Here is an 18,744-nt window from a genome sequence, read left to right as displayed (position 1 = left end):
CAGTAGGAGGGTCACTCTCCATGCATATGACCCTATGAACTAAGCAGCAATGCCTCCTACAACTAATATTTTCTTGGCCCATTGATGTCTGACATTACTTGCAGCAAACAAAAATCTTCTCTCTTGGACCTCACCTCCCCAAGGGCTGAAGATCCTCTTAGCCCATCCTGCTTGTTGACTCTTTCTCTGAGGGATGAAGGTACAACTGACAGGCATCTTAATCCTCTGGACCTATAAGCTGAATTTCCATAAGAGACTTGTTCCGGCCTCATGCCTACTGTTTCTCTTTCTCTCGGTGAGGGAAAAGCCTCACCTACTTCAGCCTACTGACACTTGCATGGTAGACAGTCCAATGTCTAACGTGTAGATCAATGGCAGTTTCTACAGACACAGCACAAGGTCCACTCACACTGTGCCCTTTGGTGTCAAACCCCACTTTTATTCACTCCCCTTACTCCTACCAGCACTATTGTGCAGCACTCCAGAGCCAGAACATACACAAACTACAGCAACAAGCTCTTCCTAGTCTCTACTGAAAAATAATTCTGACATCAGCAACCATGACACAATTTGGTGGCACAGCCCATGAGGCCATGTAACCTTGGACCTCAAAGTGCACGAACCAAGTGCAAGAACGGCATGTTAAAAACTTGCAGCATAGGTCACTTAAAGATCACAGGATCAGTATCTGCACTGGTAACTGTATTTTCAGGTGACTTTTCAGAATAAGCCGTTGTGCATACATGAGTAAAAACACTATTTCAGACCATTATATAACTTGTGTGTTTCCTTTTTCACTACACACAAAGCCTTAACACTTTCAGCTTGTGTTTTTCTACTTTTGTTTCCCTCCAGTTTCTCCCATCTCTTATAGAGTTTACTAAGCAATGGGTGAGGGGTGTAATTTGATCCCTCACTGCAAAAGGGAGCATTTGGAGAGTAAATGATCAGTGAGGGAGAAATTTAGTGCCTGATAAGTGGGGAAAGAGGCATTTTCTCTAAAAAGACACTATATGATAGTTTCCTATCTTTACGTGAGCTGTTGTTTTATGGAAAAAAGGATGTAGAACTTTGCATACTTATAAGTGTTTTAAGATAATATACTTTTTCTTACCTTAGTGTTAAATGCATAGCTAAATAATGTTTGTAGGTTTTTAGCAAATGTCTCAGACTTTCCAGTTTCAGTCGCAAAGAGGATTGTTGCTTTTGTTCTTGCCGTCATAGATTTCCGCATAAGCATTGAAGCAAAAAGCACTGCCCTAAAAAAGTCATAATATGCATTAAGCATGTAATGTATACAACCAGCAAAACATTTCAGATCAACACATCATCTATTTCTGTAACAGGATTAACACGCGGTTTCCTACGAGGCCAGCGCTTTTTTCTTCTACAATACATGTCCGCCAACTAAATGGGTTCTGAGAGTTATCTGATTTCGGCAGCCTGCTTACTCCATTATTACAATGTTGAAAACTCCCTTAAAACCCATTGACTTGTCATAAAGGATGGATGTGATCAGAACCATTTTATGCTACTGCAAGTATAAAGACTTGGTTCCCATTCAGATATCTAACTTGACAATCTTCTTACTTGGAGATAACACTGAATTTGAACTCTTTCTTCTTTGGCTTACTCTTCTCGTTTTGCCACTTGTGAGTTTTCCAAGCATCAATCTGAAATTAAAAAAATTACAGAGCTTTGTAAACATTTATTTAAGTACATGGAGTTACCTATATAAGATAGATTGAATTTTAGAAAAAAAGTGGGTGTAAAAAAAATCCAAGCATGCTATTAAAAGAGGCCATCCACCAAAATGCATTATCATGATAAACAATTAACATCCTGAAGTTTAGATGAGTATTAAAGGGTTAGTACCATCATCTAAAATTGGTTAAATTGCAAAGTTCTTGTAAAAACGAGCAACTTTGCTAATTTCTTGTTAATAAAATTGCTCTCTGGTCTCATGGATGGACTGATATTTTATTTTATTATTTATAAGTCGTAGCCTAGGATACAGACCACCAATGCAGTTTATCTGAACAAGTCGTACAGGGTCTGTCTCATAAGTGCTTTCCAGCTAGTAAACACCGCCCTGAAGCAGGTTTGATCTCTGGAAAGTACGGTTAGCTACCGATCCAGCCAACTACAGTGTCCTTTCACTCTCCGAAAGCTGAAGAGGCAAAGCTGCTGAGTGCAGCTCCAAAAATAGCATAGATCAGGCTAAAAGCACAACACTGCTGCTAGTCCGAACTATGGATCAAACAGGAACAGACTGCCCCAGTGAGCAGGAACCTGGAAGGCCGAGGAGCTTTGCTCTCCTGCTTCAGAGGATGAGACAAACTTTAAAAAACTTTGATACAAAAAAATGTCTGTTAATTCAGCATTATACAGCTCGGGGGGATGCTGGTCTGACTTTATGGCATGTGTGTACTTGTTGATCTTACAATGGGAGATACAAAAATTGAAAATCAGGTAAAAAAAATTTTAATATATCATCAAGAGAACCAGTTAGTTAGGGAAACTAAACATTTCTTTCATTTTAAATTCATATAAATGAGTTGTAATTGTCTTGTATTAATTCCAAAAATAGTTTTATGTCAGAAGTCATAAATGGCTGCATTTGTATGAAGATCTAATAGGTTGTCCATGTTGGTCAATGCCAACGCAGAGGAAATGACGCACTTCGAAATCCCATGAAAATCCATTAGCTGTGTCACATAAAGCCTGGACTTCAGGCAGACACATGAATGTGCTGGGTCATCCAGAGCAATAGACCCTCTTGGCAGTCATTCTCAGCTCTGACTATGCAAGGGTCTCACTAATCTCTCTATTTACTTAATATTCCCTGATAGAATAACTGAAAATCGAGTTTTTAAACCAAACAACCTCTTTAAAAGAATGTTAGTCAATGACTTAGGTATATGGGCTGAAGAAGATGCAAAGGTACTTTCTACGGAGGGGCCAGAAGATTGCTTATTGAGGTGCAATGTATAAGATTACTCTAGACAAAAAATGATTGTTAAAAAGGTATTTCAGCCTAACAAATTTTATACCTACTGTATTTAGTTTAAAAATACTAAACTGTGGAAAATCTGACCACTTCAATGCCTAAATGTCACCAGAAATGGGTGCTAGAGGATTTTGAATAGCATAGTGGTCAAGTGTATGCCCTGTTACACCATTCAAGGTGTATGGTCCTCAATAAAGCAGCCAAACATGTTGGTGATAATTTCTTCTGGCTGAAATATTCCTTTAGAAATATTGTGGAATAATATTACAATTAAGTCACATTACCATTAATTCATTTTATATACAGTCAAATGATGACATTAGGAATTAGGTAGGTGCTCAGTTAAAGATTTTATAGCAATGAGATGACTATGCCTGTAGACAAAACAGAATCAGTGGCTTCAAGTATAAATACGATATCATGCCTTTTGTAGACTTTTCTCCTACCTGATAGAAGTAGAAAGGACTCAGAATGTAATTAAGCATTTCTTGGTGAAACACTTTAGTGATGCTTCCTGACATTGGGGGAACAAGCCAAACCCAATCTGCTGGACATCCTCCCCTCAACCGGTATTCGTTCTCCATATGCTTCATGAAAGACTCAGATGCAGAATGATGGTCCATGATAGTCACATTTTGTTTCTGAATATAGAAATGTTATACTACAAGTTAGCTTCTGCTTGATAATATCAAGAATTTAGGAGAAGAGGTTGTGACGGTGGTCTGGTGGTAGAAGAATAGTGGTTTGCGTGATGAACTCCTTTCAACTGAAGAATGGAGAGAGAGTACCAAAAGTGTACCCATTCATGTACTGAGCGGGATGAAAGTGATCTGCAAAGCTGTGCAGTGTCAGTGCGCTACCCGATGAACAAAGGTGAGTACAGTGTGAATAATTAATTAACTTTATTAGAAGTCCTCAGTTCACTTAAAGAGTTTTTTGGCTCTGGAAGAAGCCTTCATCAGGTGTCTGCTAGTAAAGGTAATTAACAATTTGCAGTGTACTCACTTTTCTTCATGAGGTAGCGCACCAGCACTCTGCCGCTGTACAGATCAATTTCAAAAATATGTATTTTATCATTAACATTTATTAGATTGTTTGTAGAATAGGTGTTCTAAATATGAACAGTGCACATTAGAAAATTAGGATATATGTTCTATTAGAGATTATTGGAGATTAGCTGGATTACAACTCCATGAATTTTGTGGCATATGCATTTGAAAATTTAGACAAATGTTACAAAAATCTTCTAGACAAGTCAATCAGTTTAATCAGAATTAATGACTTAATCAGCTGGACTTAGATACAGATACGCTGAAATAACCTAAGTCTTATTTTGGCTTTTGAACATCTAGTTTGTTTCTACCTCGCTGATAAATGACATTCAGTAGTGAAACGTCTAATTTTTTTTTCTTTTTCTTGATTCAACTCAACTTGGCAGAGTTTGAATCAAACAGCTTCTGAGCTAATCTTGTGTCATTTTGCCAAGATCCTCTTTGTGGTTTCTTCAAAACGCAGAAGGGTACATTCTAGAGACAAAGGGATATTTGTGGTACCCCAGTGCCCATGAGATCTAAAGATGGCTGTTGGGAAAAGTGGGCCCACCAGGTCACTAACAGATTTGACTCACGACTCATTCAGGAATCGGAGTCCAATGGATTGTACCCTGTTTGTGACCCCTGACAAGGTAACACCTGAAATATCGGCTGAGAGGCAGTCTTAACATGCAGTACCAGGGAAGTAGGCAGGAATTTTAGTTGGACATAGCATGGGTTGAGGATGGCAGGGTTCAGTTGTATGTCATGGTCAGGCAGAGGTTAGGGTCAGTAGATGTCAGAAGATTAGTCAGAAAAAACAAGTTGAGTGGTAACAATAGGAAAAAAAAAGTACACTAAAGCGGTAGGGAGAATTTAGCACATACTGACTCTTCCATAGGCCATACACTGATGCAGGCGTGCAGCCCACAAACAGAGCAGTACAATGCAGGAGAGAAGCATTGCCAGGCTGAAGAATAGCAGGCACCTACAACGACGAGATGGCAAATTTGTTTTGGAATTCCAAGTTGGGTTGTAACTGTTATTTCCAAAGTCTTTTGTGAGAGATAAAAGCTGGAATCACATTGTTTTCTATGGGCAATTTCTTTAGGGCCACTGCTTTTCTGCCCATATGAACATATCATAGCTCACATTTAATTTTTCCTTTGCAATTTATAACATGCAGCTTGAATTCTCACTGGTTGCTGTAGACTATAGGGGTCAAAGTTTATTGGACACAGTCATGTTACATAAACCCTAAGTATAAACCGTACAATGACAATCAAGTTTCATTTCATGGGATAATATGGAATTTACCCACAATATATACATTGATCTGATATTATCCAATATGGCAGAACTTACCTGGAAGCTGTATAGCACGGCTACATTAATTTCGACAATGGCATGGTCTTTCCACAGTGAAGCCAGCTTGTGCGTTTCTAGGCCCATCCTCCTTCCCACTTCCTGAAAATTCACATTGTGACACATTAGATATTGTACTCATATAGAGATAAAAATGTAAGATCAAAGCAATAGGTAATGGTTCCATAGATGTGAATGGGATTATTTCTGCAGCATGTGCATGGAAATGAGCGAAACTATCACAGATTATAAGAAATCTAAAATTGATACATTTTTCCAAGAAGAAATAAAAATGACCAAAAATGTTATTTAGTCTCATGATAGCCGAGTGAATAATTTTAGCATCATATTTCTTTAATATTTTTAAAATCTTTTAATAAAGAATTTTAATTAAAACAAAAAAGTTTAACTCCTTCACGGCCTTTGATGCCGACTCACACGCCAAGCCCACACTTGATGGCTGATTTAATCAGCCGTCATGTGCCTCTAGCAACCCGCGGTTGTTAACCTGGTAAATCCTGCTGTCTCTGACAGTGTCACTTAACACATCCCGGCAGGGGGCATGTCGGTCATCGCTTCCATTGGCGCTCCGATCGTGGGGACAAAATGCGCTGTCATGACAGCCAGGGGACGGATGATGACTGCCATGCCTGTCATGACTATTCTCCTGTGAAAGGCAGCCTGTAGCTGCTGTTCATAAGTGACTGTAATTTTCAGCAGAAGCCCTGCTATGTATAGCACAATCGTTCAGAAGAGCGCAACTTCAAGTCCCATAAGGGGGCTATTAAATATAGTAAAATGTGAAAAAAAGTTTTTTAAAAAGCCCAAATTACAGTTTTTGAAAAATTACAGCAATAAAATGTACCCCCAAAATACTAAGAGTAAAAACATCAGTTCAGGGTGCAAAAATAAGCTCTCACACAGCCCCATATCCCGAAAAATGAAAACGTTTCTGGTCTCGGAAAATAGTGAAAAAAATAAAAATTTTGTCACAAATTTCTGAATCTATTTTTCACCAATTACCGTAAATAAAATTAAAACTATACATGTTTGGTATCTGTGTACTTGTACTGACCTGGAGAATCACATTGCCAGGTCAGTTTTACCATATAGTGAACATCGTAAATAAATAAGGTTAAAAAAAATTGTGAAAATACACTTTTTTGCAATTTCAACACACTTGATTTTTGTTTTCCTATTTTCCATTACAGTATGTGGTAAAACGAATTTCGTCATTCAAAAGTACAACTCGTCCCGCAAACAAGCCCTCATGCGGCTATATTGACGAAAAAATTAAAAGGTTACGGCTCTTGGTAGAAGGGGAGGGAAAAAAATGTTTTAAATCCCCATGTCATGAAAAGGTTAATAGTGATATAATATATTATTTTCTGTTTGAATAATTTTAGTGCAGTATTCCTATTAATTTGTATTTAATATTTGTAGCATTTCCGTAATCTCTGTGTTATTTGGCCGTCTACATGCCTTCTGCAGAATTAATCAGGCTGATTAAAATAAGCAATGACAAGAATCTGCCCTGGGTTTTTTGTGGCTCCTAATTCAGATGAAAATGACAGTCACCTAGTACTTTTAGAATGGGTTTCAGAGCACACCAGAAATGGGTGGGCTACGTGTCAGTTCCTGTCGCACTACTTTCCCATGCCTGTGCTCCGTCTTCTGTGCTGCACTCACTGCAAAGCTTTCACTTACTTTCTAATCCTAATAATGAAGCTGTTAACCCTTAACCTCAGCACAGCTAACCATTGTGTGAGTGCATTACCTCCAGCACGTTGTACCGCTGAACATCACAGAAGTCTCGAACACCAATTTCTGTCCCCATGTACCAACCATTAAAGGGGCATGCTGTAAATTCAATGCCTCCAGCCTCAAGCATCATGCTAGAAACTGCAGGTAATATGTACCACCGCAGGTTAAGATCCTTAAACCAATCGAATCTGTGAAAAGAAGACAATCTATTAGTCACCTGAAGAATACTGCTACGCTGCTCTATTTTTTCTATCCAATACATGTTATACAATGCAAAAAAGTGCAAAATTAAGGGAGTCTGCTAGCACAAAATGACTGTCCAAACAAACCACTTGGCATGGCCAAACAGTTGAGTTCTGTTTTCATCCCCCTTTTACTTGATTCACAGTTCTGGCTTTACAGGAGCCAGAGAAGAAAGGAGATAGATGGGTAACAAGTGCAGTAGATGAGAAGGTGTCCTGAATTGTTTGACCATGCCTAGGATGCATCGATCACTTGTGCTTGGTTTGAACAGTCATTTTGGACTGACAGTCTCTCTTTAACAATTTCCAGGAGGGTTTATCTTTAGATCAGGGGGCTGAACAGTGGGTGCTGCTACAATTGCTGCTAGACATCTTTATGTACAGCAGGACATGGCGGCCTTCAAATCCATCTTCCAACATAATCTAACAGAAGTAATAAAATTTGACATATGAGGATTTGCCTCTATAAAGACTTTTTTTTAATATCCTCCTATTAACAAACCCATCCTATCTATTCATCTTTACATTTATTCAATGTATATACATTGATAGATACAGTACATATCCGAATACAAAAGTTCACAAAATTGTAAAAGTATTTTTGAAATAATCTGAATTTCTTACTTTGGGTGTTCCATTACGACTTCATGCACTAGATCTTTTGGCAGCTCAAATAATTCTGGGTCCTCACCATTTGCCTGCAGGACCAGAGGAAGAACCTCAAACCGCTCATATTTTGGCTTCCATCCAAGCTGTATACATAGCTAGCAAAACAGTTTATGTTTAATTACACAATGTACAAGATTCTTTATCAGCATTCAGTATTTCATTAAAAGGGTTGTCCAGGACAAACATATTGGTGACCTAACTAAAGTGGAATAAATCCAACACCCGGTACCCCAATAAATGAGCTAATATCTGCTGTGGCAGCGACGGATGTAAGCAATGTAAGGACTGGAGCAGAACCACGCAGCTCCTTACATTGTTTAATGGCTGCTGCCAAGTACTAACTTTTATCTCCTATTCACTTGAAAGATAGATCATCAACATATTAGTCCTGGACAACTTCTTTATGCTCAATCCAATTATCACATTTTTTATACTTGGCTCAGTAACACTAAAAGCAGTTATCTGAGAATCTATCTCTGCGATTGTAGAGGAGCCATACACTAATGGTATTTTGGCCAACACCAATCTCTCCTGACTCCTCATACAGATGAACAATCAGATCAGACAAGTGTGTTCTATGGAGCGAGGAGCAAAAGCCACGGACAGCAGCTTAATTCCCAGAAAAATAAATGGAGCAGTCATCTAAATTTGAAAAGTTCAATTCTTCACTCCCCCCACATCATTTGTTTTGGGAGAGTCGGGAGGCCCATCAGATAGGACCAAATATAATCCTTGTATACAAAGTGTGAAGTTGTTCAAGAAGATATTCCCTGAAATAATGCCACATTTGTATGCCATAAAAGTTTATGAGTCTCAGTTGCAATACCTGACAAGCCTTTGGCAAAAAAATCAGACCCTTTATTATAATCTTGGATAACCTTAATAAACCTGAACAAAAATTCAACTAAAATGTTTTATGTATTCAGTTTAGATTTGTATCTTCTAAAACCCAGAAATGATGTTTTTCTTCATTCAAGTGCAAAAACATCAGTGACATAGTTTACAAAAAAGTACTTAACATATAAAACTAACATAAGCCCACTCCAAATGGCCTCCACCTATTCCCCAACCCTTGGGAACAGGAGGACAAGCAAGGCTCAAATTACAGTGGGTGGGCACCCCTTACTCATCCCATGGTGACCCGTCTGTGTTCTGTTGTCTACCTAAGCTTGCCAAGTTTACCACTAGTGCCTAAGTTTGGCTCCTCTAGAAAAAGACTGGATTTCAGGGTGGGATCAACCCTCCCACTAGATAAATAGAAAGGACATCATCCTATAAGGCAGTGTTCCCCAACTCCAGTCCTCAAGAGCCACCAACAAATCATTTTTTCAGGATTTCATTAGTATTGCATGAGTGATTGAGTTATCAACTGGTGTCATGCTAAGGAAAGCTTGAAAACCTGATCTGTTGGTGGCTCTTTATGACTGGAGTTGGGGAACATTGCTATAAGGGCACCTAATGCCATTGTTGTTATCTACAGGGCCCTTCCATTCTTATTACTTCAAGCAAATTCTCCATATCTCATATACTCGGTATGAATGTCCCAGGTTGGATCAGGAAGCTAAGGGTAGAACTTGCTTTTCCTTGTCTTTGTGAGATTGAATAAGCCAGTAACCAATGTCATGAATCTACTTGTACAATTCTATGATACGGAGGATGACTAGGATGAATGGTCGTATATTCCACAAGTACACAGTTCCATGGAATCACATACCTCTGTAAACTCTATACTGCTAGGATCTCCAAGGATTGCTCCATCTTCCAATTCATACCCTGCATATTTTATCAGCTGACTGTTCCAGACTCGAAAATCATGTTTCCCATCAGTACGATGAGGAAATACAGTAATCGCAGACCTGAGAGAAGACAATGTGGGATTTCCAAGTAAAATTAATTAGCTATTCCTTTGAATTTCACAAAAAAGTGTATTCATTATCAGTCTTTGGAAACTTGCTCATGAAATCATCTCATATCTGTTGGTCAGTATACGTAAGAATCAAAGTTCAAAAAGGATCATGGTTTCCTGCTGACTCTCAGAAGGCAATGGATTCAGTGACAGAATGTTACATTAGAGTCCATTGCATTTTGAGGGTTCAGCTTCACCCAACGAAGTTTAAATTCAGTTTTCAATATAAATGAACAACGACCACAGATAATTGAAGATTAAAAGATCATCATAATTGATCAAAAGACTTTTTAGGTTTTGCTCACATGTATGAATTTTCAGCCCGGCAGCACTCGGATCAATGTTATTCAATAGGGCTATTCAGATGACCACTTTTTCACAGACTGAATTCTTAAGTGACAAAAATTGCATCATGGACAAGTCTTATCTATATTTTAGATGATGCGCACCTATTCAAATGAATGGGTGTACAAAAAAAAAATCGGATCCATGCTAATCATCCAAATAGCATCCAATTTTTACAGGTGCATTGACATTTTTTAACATTGTAAACTGTATTTGTTCTTGTAAATTTTAATAACTACTGATGTACAAAAAGCAAATGTCATACAAAATGCATACAAATGACAATACAGATGAAAAATCAAATAATTTTTTGTTTGTTTTTAATGAAAATTGGACAATTTTTCTACGTTTGTGGGAGTTTAGCCTAATCACTGGGTTAAGATAATAGTTTTAACTACAAGTGTTTGAAAAAGTTCTTATTAATAAAAGTTTTGAGCATTGTGTCATCTTTACATAATGCGAGGTACTTGAAAAATGACTCCATATTACCTTTAGGTCTCATTCACACATCCATTTTTTGTGCACGAGAAAAAAAAAACGGACCGTTTCTCATTATTGTGTTAGATCCGATTTTTATCCGCTTTTGGTCTATGCGTTGGTTTTTACCACAAAAAAATTCAAAACTTCTTCTACCCATGAAACAGTAAAAAACAGACAATATACAGATGACTTAAGGATGGCAAATTATTCAGTCCATGTTTTGTCAAAGCCCCTTGGATCTGATTGGGCGAACTTTATATTTTGTGGGCACTCAGTCCGCAGAAAGAAACTGACATATGAATGTACCCATCTGTAGACTATTATGGCTTCATGTTCTATCCATGAAAAGCATGTATAGATCTCAAATGTGAAACATGGACATCTGAATTAGGCCTTAGAAACTATAAAATGGTGCTTAAAAGTGGAGCTAACTTTAAAAAAGTACGGACATATTTGCATCTGTGTTTATATTGCAATCATTGTACCTGAAGACCTACCTCTTCCGACAAGCCTACAACCTGCAGTAACCACCGATCGACCAAACCGCTGCATGACCTGCTCTACCCTCGCCTACTGTATCCTCACCCATCTATTGTAGATTGTGAGCCCTCGCGGGCAGGGTCTTCTCTCCTCCTGTACTAGTCATGACTTGTACTGTTTAAGATTATTGTACTTGTTTTTATTATGTAAAGTGCCATGGAATAAATAGTGCTATAATAATAAATAATAATACCTAAAAGAAAAATTGGGGCAACTTTGCAGTTTGTTTAAAGCACCACTCCTCCGTTTTTTATTGCAGCCCTTGAATGGTGCTTCCAATCTAGTGTCCCTGACTCTGGTCTTATACTTAACAGCCAACATCTTCATCTTCTATCACTGCCGCTCTGGTCATCTTCTGCAGGTTGTGACTTGCCGGATCGTTCCAGTGTTTGCTACTGTGCTGGAAGTCACTACTCAATGTAAGTCTAGAAAAGCAGAACGAGGCTCTCATAGATTTACATTGAGAGATTATGATCATACCTCTGACATTCGATCAATCATAAGTTACAGTCACAAGATGGGGGCATGAGACCAGAGTGGTGCTGGGAAGAGCTGAAGATGGCGCCTGATAAGTATAAGACTAAAATCAGGGAACTAAGATTAGTGGCACCGCTCCAGTGCTGAAAGTTTTTGAAAAAAACAAAAAAGCACTGGAGTGGTGCTTTAATGATAGTTTTAGTATATTTTAATTGGTCAGTTTCTTATTTTTATAGTAGATACACATTTAGAAAAATAAGTTCATGTTTACCGTTTACTCTACACATTGCACCTCTCATTACAGATGGAGAATAAAGTTGGATATAACATTTAGAATTTTAAAAGAAAACAAAATCTTTTACATAAACCTTACCTTAAGTTGCCACCATTGGAGGCATACTTTATGTGGCGACAGATGAGGTGGAACATATTTTCAGCTGTCTTGCACTGTCGGGCATCAAACACCTTTAATAGAAATATGGAATGTGTGATTCATTGAGTTTAGCATGCTAATACCTAAAAAAAGTGAGATTTCACCATTCGGGGATCATCAACTGAAACCACAAAAATATGTGTTATAAAAGCAGCAAAATAAAAGTGCAAACCAATCTTGGGTACTTTTATAAGTGCGGCTATGATATGTTTACAAATGCATGCAGATGTAGGAAAAAATGAAAAATGGAAAAATAGCGTCTATCCTATAACTGATGCTGTATTTCATTAAATGCATTTTTATGATATTATCAAGAAAACTGGTGATGCTTTATTAGGCCACATTCACACCTTCAATATTTGGTCAGTATTTTACATCAGTATTTGTAAACCAAAATCAGGAGTAGAACAATCAGATGAAAAGTATAATAGAAACATATGCACCACTTCTGCATTTATCACCCACTCCTGGATTTGGCTTACAAATACTGATGGAAAATACTGACCAAATACTGAACATGTGAATGTGGCCTTATTAAGGTGCTTTTACATGTGCCATTTTACATGTGCCACTGCTTCAAAATGGCACATGTCAAATTACACGCTTTTTCATAAAGGGGTTGTAACTTTAGCAGTGCTAAAATTAAAAAAAAGCATACTCAACTAACAGAAGGTGAAGTGACCGATTGACTGCAACGATAATATTCTGTCCGAGCTGGAGGAAAGTGTTAGAAGACTGTTTCTCTTAAGCCAGACAAAACTTTACTGCTGCAGCTAATCAGTGGCCACCGATTGGCAGCAGAAGTCTCTTGAAGATGACCCTTGCTAGAAAAGGAAGCCAGGAGACTGGTGTTGGACACCAGCAGTTGTAAGAGTACTGACGCTCGATTTACCTGCAAATTATTCCACTGAATCCGGCCTATGCATCGGGGGGCATTTCTCCACGCCTGTTTAGCTGCGAATACCAACTCCTCATACGTTAGCTGGTAGGTTCCGGTAAGTTCAATTTCTTTGGTAATAGTTTCCAGTCTATTAAGGTAGTTTTCTATTTGGGGCCTGAAATGAATTAAAGAATATAATGGATTTAGAGATTTCTACAGTGAAGTTAAAAAATGAAATAGTGTAGATAGAAACCCTAATTACTGATTGTGGTGATAGACTTCCAATTTATTCTCAGCAGTTTTAGTCTGTTCTAAATATTATGTGGTGCGGTTTCCCGGAAAATCACTTGTCAGAAGAGGTAGATGAGGCAGCAGCGGCACTCAGGACCTGCTGTGTGATGGGGCCTCAAGAATACTGACACATGGCACATTGGGGGGCAATGTTACACATTTTGCTTTTGGGGCCCCGGAGCTCGAAGTGACAACTCTGTACTAACTTTTTCTGGAGCTAAATCACCTTTAAGAATAACTTACTCTTTGAAAGACTTGTAATATTGATTAATGAACTCTACGGCTAGAGGTAGCAGAGCATCCTGTGGTATTGGCTCATCTCTTGGTCCTCTCGTGTAGCAATTAGGATTCATTACTGATCCATGACAAACAGTAGACTGGCAGGTGAGGTTCTGCAAAGAAAATTGTGATACATTCAATTATCATCATTTTAGCACCGTAGGAGATAAAAGGGTAAATAAACCTTTTATGACCAAGCCTGAAAAGGGCCTTAAAAGGAACGTGTCAGCAGGATTTATGGCTATAAAGTAAAGCCATTGCCATAATGGCGCTGTGACATTGATTAATGTGATACCTGCTGTGAAGGAATCCAATCAGTGGTTGTTGAATAAATATTCTCTACATTTTTGTTCTAATGATATCTTCTGTGCATCGGTATGCATCGGGGAGGCTTAGGAGACAGAGTGGTCTTCTGCTTCTCCGACCCCTCACCATCTTCCTCTCTTTCTTCTTACAGGTCGCTGATTATTCAGTGACTTGCCTCCTTTGTAAAATTTAGCACAGCCACCATAATTGGGATGGGCGGCGCGTGTGCAGTGTAATTCTACAGCCAGCCAAAATCGGTATCTGCGCATGCACCTTTTCCAGTGGCATTTTATTGAAGACCTGAAGGCCGCCCACTGCGCACGCGCCACCCACCTCAATGATGCGGCAGTGGCCGCATCTTATAGCGGCAAAATCTGCTGACAGGTTCCCTTTAATGAGTCCTCTTCTCAGGATCAACAAGCGAGAGTGGAAAGTCACTTAAAAGACTACCTCAGGAGAGCCATATATTATTACATGTATTAGTGAGTAATGTCTGTGGTGGCACTGAAATAGTAATAACAAAGGCCCCTATACAATTCTTCTATTGATTTGTGTAAGCCACGTCAACCAAATGATTTTCTGCATGTAATGATATTGCCAAAATGAATCTATGATGGATTAGAATGAACTAAGGTTTGCTACCATACAACATACCTGTTTTGCATTCAGATGTAATGTGTCTTGCAAAATCTTTCCATTCTCATAGTTTCTTAGTTTTAAATATTTGGGACAAACCATTTTTTTGCATGGATGTCCATGATTTTCCGGAGCACTCTTCTAAAGTGGAAAAAATATATACTTATCAGAAAAATGGTAGATAAAAGATGAATATCCTTCCCTGCTGTGACACTGTCCCAATTTCCAAATCAGGGCAGGAACATGGCCTTTGAAGAGTAAGATTAGCACTATTTCAATTTTCAGGTGGTCAAACTGATAAGAGTGGAATGAGGGCAGATCAGGATGTAGTTTGATCTTAGGGAGGGCTGTGTCTCAAAATAATGTGCTGGAAATATGAAGATATTCATTTTATGCTCATGATATGTAACTCGCTGTTTTCTTGAGTGATAAAATCAGGGCCGAGTTACAGTGAGGACAAAAAAGGGGCTATGTCAGATGCCCCCAACCCCTAGCAGCCTATATTCTCCAGTTTCCCTTAAATGGAATCTATTATCAGAAAATTACCTATTGTTTAAAAAAGGCCTTTCACCAGTATGAGCATGTTAAACTGGCCACGTCATGGAATAGTGGCTGCAAAGCTAAATAAACATCAGGGTTTTTTTTTTTATTTTTTTTAATTCAGTCTCTTATGTATGTGGTGGAGATTTTAGCTTGTAAAGTTTAGACGCTAATTTCCCATTCAACCAACGGGTGCTAGTAGAGATTCCTCTCTGAGGGCATGTTCTTTTACCCCAAGTGACATTGACCAATCATAAGCAGGAGACATCATGCAGGCGAGAAAAAGAACTTACCCAATTAAACAGCAATCATTGTTTTAATTTTTACTTTATAAAATCAATAGTACACATGTAATATAGCTTATCAGCAAAAAATGCTGAGCTAGGAAATGACAGTTGCTATGGATAAGATTCTATGTAGATAGAAGGGGTATGAGGACGGGGGAGCTCTGCCTCTATCTCCTCCCTCCTGTCCTCTACATAGAATTGTATCCATAGCCACTGCCAACTCCTAGCAGTAATGGGAAAGTCTATCTTCACCGAATAGAGATTTTACCTCAGAATTAAGATTTTTATAATAAGTGATCAATTTTGGCAGAGAAATAAGCAAATTTTTCTGATATATTACAGAGTTGCTTATTTTCATGTGTATTATTGATTTATGAAATAAAAACTAGCAGCGATAGTTAAGCTTTAAGTTCAGGACAGGCCTTCACTGCTAAGACACGTAGGACACGCAGCTCTCCTTTCACCCCAGGTCACACAGATCTCAATGCTTTTATCTACTGTGAGTATAATCAGGAGGAAGAGAGTTAAACTATGTGTCACTGCAAACACCACTCTGTAACTATCTCAGGCATCAGGAAATACTGCTGTGACAAATAACACAGATACAAAACAGTTTATGTGATATGCTGCAGCTCTCATCTCACAGCACTGTTAGGCTATGGTCACATTGCGTTAGGGCAGTCCGTTTAGTGCATAGTGCTACGGACTGCGCTAACGCAATGTTCCAAAAGGGATCGCGTTAGCCGAAGCGAAAAAAAACATTGATTTTTCATTCCTTCTCTCCAGCGAACGCTGCTGGGGAGAAGAAATGAATGGCGGCCTCAGCACCACACGCTGGGGGGACAGCGCTTACTGTAGCGCTGTCTCCTGCACGGACCGTGTGGTACTCAGTCGGCACACAGGCGGCACACGGACAGCATCCGTGTGCGGTACGTGTTTATACGGACCCATTGATTTTAATGGGTCCGTGTGATCCGTGCGCTCCCACGAACACTGACATGTCTCAAACGGACACACGGTCCGTGAAAACACGCTGACATGTGCAGAGACACATTGATTTTAATGTGTCTACGTGATTCAGTGTCTCCGGTACGTGAGAAAACTGTCACCACACGTACCGGAGCCACTGACGTGTGAAACAGGCCTTATACTGTTCTAGAGGATACATCAGTGGCACCATCTATATTAATTATTGCAGACGAAATTGTGTTATCACTTACCTCTAATCCTGCTTTAATTTCGGCCATAGCACTTTTTGTGCCATTGGTTTTGACATCCTCTTGTTTCAACGAGCTAAAAAAAAATAATATGACCCCGGGTGGTTAGTAGTGAGCAGCAGTGTCGGACTGGGGTGTCAAGGGCCCACCAGTAACATTGACTTTGGGGGGCCCACTTTTCACCTGCATACAAATATTACATTACCCTCGTTCATAAATTTACCTACATCTCTATATAATAATGAACTGAATAGTTTGGTTAAAAAATGAGATGCTTCTTTTCTCTATACAGAGTGAATAAAGTGAATTATGCTACGTACTGCCCATACAGTGGCGTTGGGGGCCCAGATTTGCACAGGGGCTCACCGGGGAATTCCTGTTACCCTATGGGCCAGTCCGAGCCTGGTGAGCAGTAATTATTTAAGACTTAGACACATTCATGTCTCTTTCTTTTATTTAAATTATTTTATTTTATCTTGGAGGATTTTACATATGATATATGCTTGCCCTTTGTTGTAACTAAGTTCCAGTCCAGACACAACATTTATCTTCTTAATGGGATGTGACAAGTTGAATAAACTGATCATATAATAGTGCTTAGTGTTAGTTGCCTCTGCAGTTTGTGCATCTCCCTATTTCTTATCCTATATCATGAGTTGTAAAGACACCGTACATTATCAATATATTTTTTGCTTTGAATTTTGCTGTTTTATGCGAATTCCTGATAATATTTTGATATCTTTTGTTATACTTCCATTTTTTTCTCTCCATCCTCCACTGGATGTTGATGCAGAAGATTGGCGAGAAACACAGTATCCTGCAATCATTTAAGAAATACTAACAGTAAATGTATATGGAGGGTGGCCCAAGTCCTCCAAACCTGTGCCATCACATCCATGCAAATATATATTATGGGTTTAGGCTTGCTAGCCGTGCCATTTGAGGTAAAGGTGCTTTCACATTGCATCTGCGCATCCGTTCAGTGGCCCCATCGGAATTTACGCCCGAAGCCCTGGCAAAACAGGACTCGAATTTATACGCCGTTGGGGCTATAGACTTTATGGGTGACGGTAGAGTCAACATGCGCTCTGATGTGCCTCATTATCGGGGGTGTGGGCCTACAGGAGGCAGACACTCAGACGTGGTAGACCCTCACCCCATCTGTCTTCTCTGTGCTCAATAAGGAATATTTAGTTTTACTTTGTTAAATGTAGACAACTTAAAATGAAACCAGGCAGAAGATCCCCACCCGAAGAGCAACACAAATATAAAGTGTGAGGCCCTGATTCATGAAGAAAGGTGCTTCATACGCCAGTGTGCCAGTGTTCATGATAGGCATGCTGAATTCATTAGGAGGTGCCCACCACTTCTCAGTGGTGTGGGTCTCTGAGTGCCTCACCAAAAATGTTACTCCAGTCCTGGAGAAGCATTTTTGCTGAACGGAATGCCGGCTCTTTTGATGAATTTGACAGGCATATATATCGACGCCCCATCCTGCCCCAAGTACACCCTAGCTCTGCCCATTTTGGCAAAGCTACTTGGAACCGGCGTGACAATACCAAATTTGCAAAAAAAAAAAAAAATTTTGCTCAACTCCGCATTGCGCAAAAATGTTGCTTCTCTTCGAGGTTTTTCACATTATATTTCTGATATAAACACTTTGATGTATTGAGCTCTATATGTTTTCTAAAAAACTGACTAGCACAGAATAGTTTTTTTTTTTTAAATAATAAGCCTAGAAATTGTTAAAACAAAAATTAAAAATAAAAAAAAAATCACTGTATAAAAAGTAATGAAAAAAAGGAATTGGCATTGGTCCTGAAAGAAATGTTGCAAAAATCTTTCCAATAGCTCGATAAATAAAAAAGATACAGTTGTTAAGTTCACATATACTAAAGTGGTGCTGAAGACCTAAGATACTCTAGCCTAGAGTTGGAAAAAAATAGCAAAATAACTGGGAAAATGTCTTATTAAACTGAAATAAAGCAGCTGCAGAATCCAAGAAACCAGATTTTATCATAATTGATTGCTAGAATCATCGCTATT

The 18,744-nt window shown here is 38.8% G+C and overlaps 1 protein-coding gene across 1 annotated transcript in view; it reads right to left on the bottom strand.

The window, feature by feature from the left end:
- The window catches only part of NOS2 (nitric oxide synthase 2), a 49,351-nt gene that overhangs the window by 22,206 nt on the left and 8,401 nt on the right, over positions 1–18,744 (bottom strand). Inside the window, exons 4-15 of the mRNA XM_077294428.1 lie at positions 16,702–16,774; positions 14,673–14,795; positions 13,677–13,825; positions 13,155–13,317; positions 12,203–12,294; positions 9,796–9,937; positions 8,037–8,176; positions 7,184–7,358; positions 5,407–5,508; positions 3,457–3,651; positions 1,591–1,673; positions 1,115–1,259 (exon numbers count right to left, since the gene is read on the bottom strand). Coding sequence (XP_077150543.1) covers positions 1,115–1,259; positions 1,591–1,673; positions 3,457–3,651; positions 5,407–5,508; positions 7,184–7,358; positions 8,037–8,176; positions 9,796–9,937; positions 12,203–12,294; positions 13,155–13,317; positions 13,677–13,825; positions 14,673–14,795; positions 16,702–16,774 — 1,582 coding nt within the window. The remainder of the gene's footprint in view (positions 1–1,114; positions 1,260–1,590; positions 1,674–3,456; positions 3,652–5,406; positions 5,509–7,183; positions 7,359–8,036; positions 8,177–9,795; positions 9,938–12,202; positions 12,295–13,154; positions 13,318–13,676; positions 13,826–14,672; positions 14,796–16,701; positions 16,775–18,744) is intronic.

The sequence above is a fragment of the Ranitomeya variabilis genome, chromosome 3, assembly GCF_051348905.1.
Source record: "Ranitomeya variabilis isolate aRanVar5 chromosome 3, aRanVar5.hap1, whole genome shotgun sequence".
In the NCBI taxonomy this organism is placed as follows: Eukaryota; Metazoa; Chordata; class Amphibia; order Anura; family Dendrobatidae; genus Ranitomeya; species Ranitomeya variabilis.
This window is presented reverse-complemented; position numbering and strand designations above follow the sequence as displayed.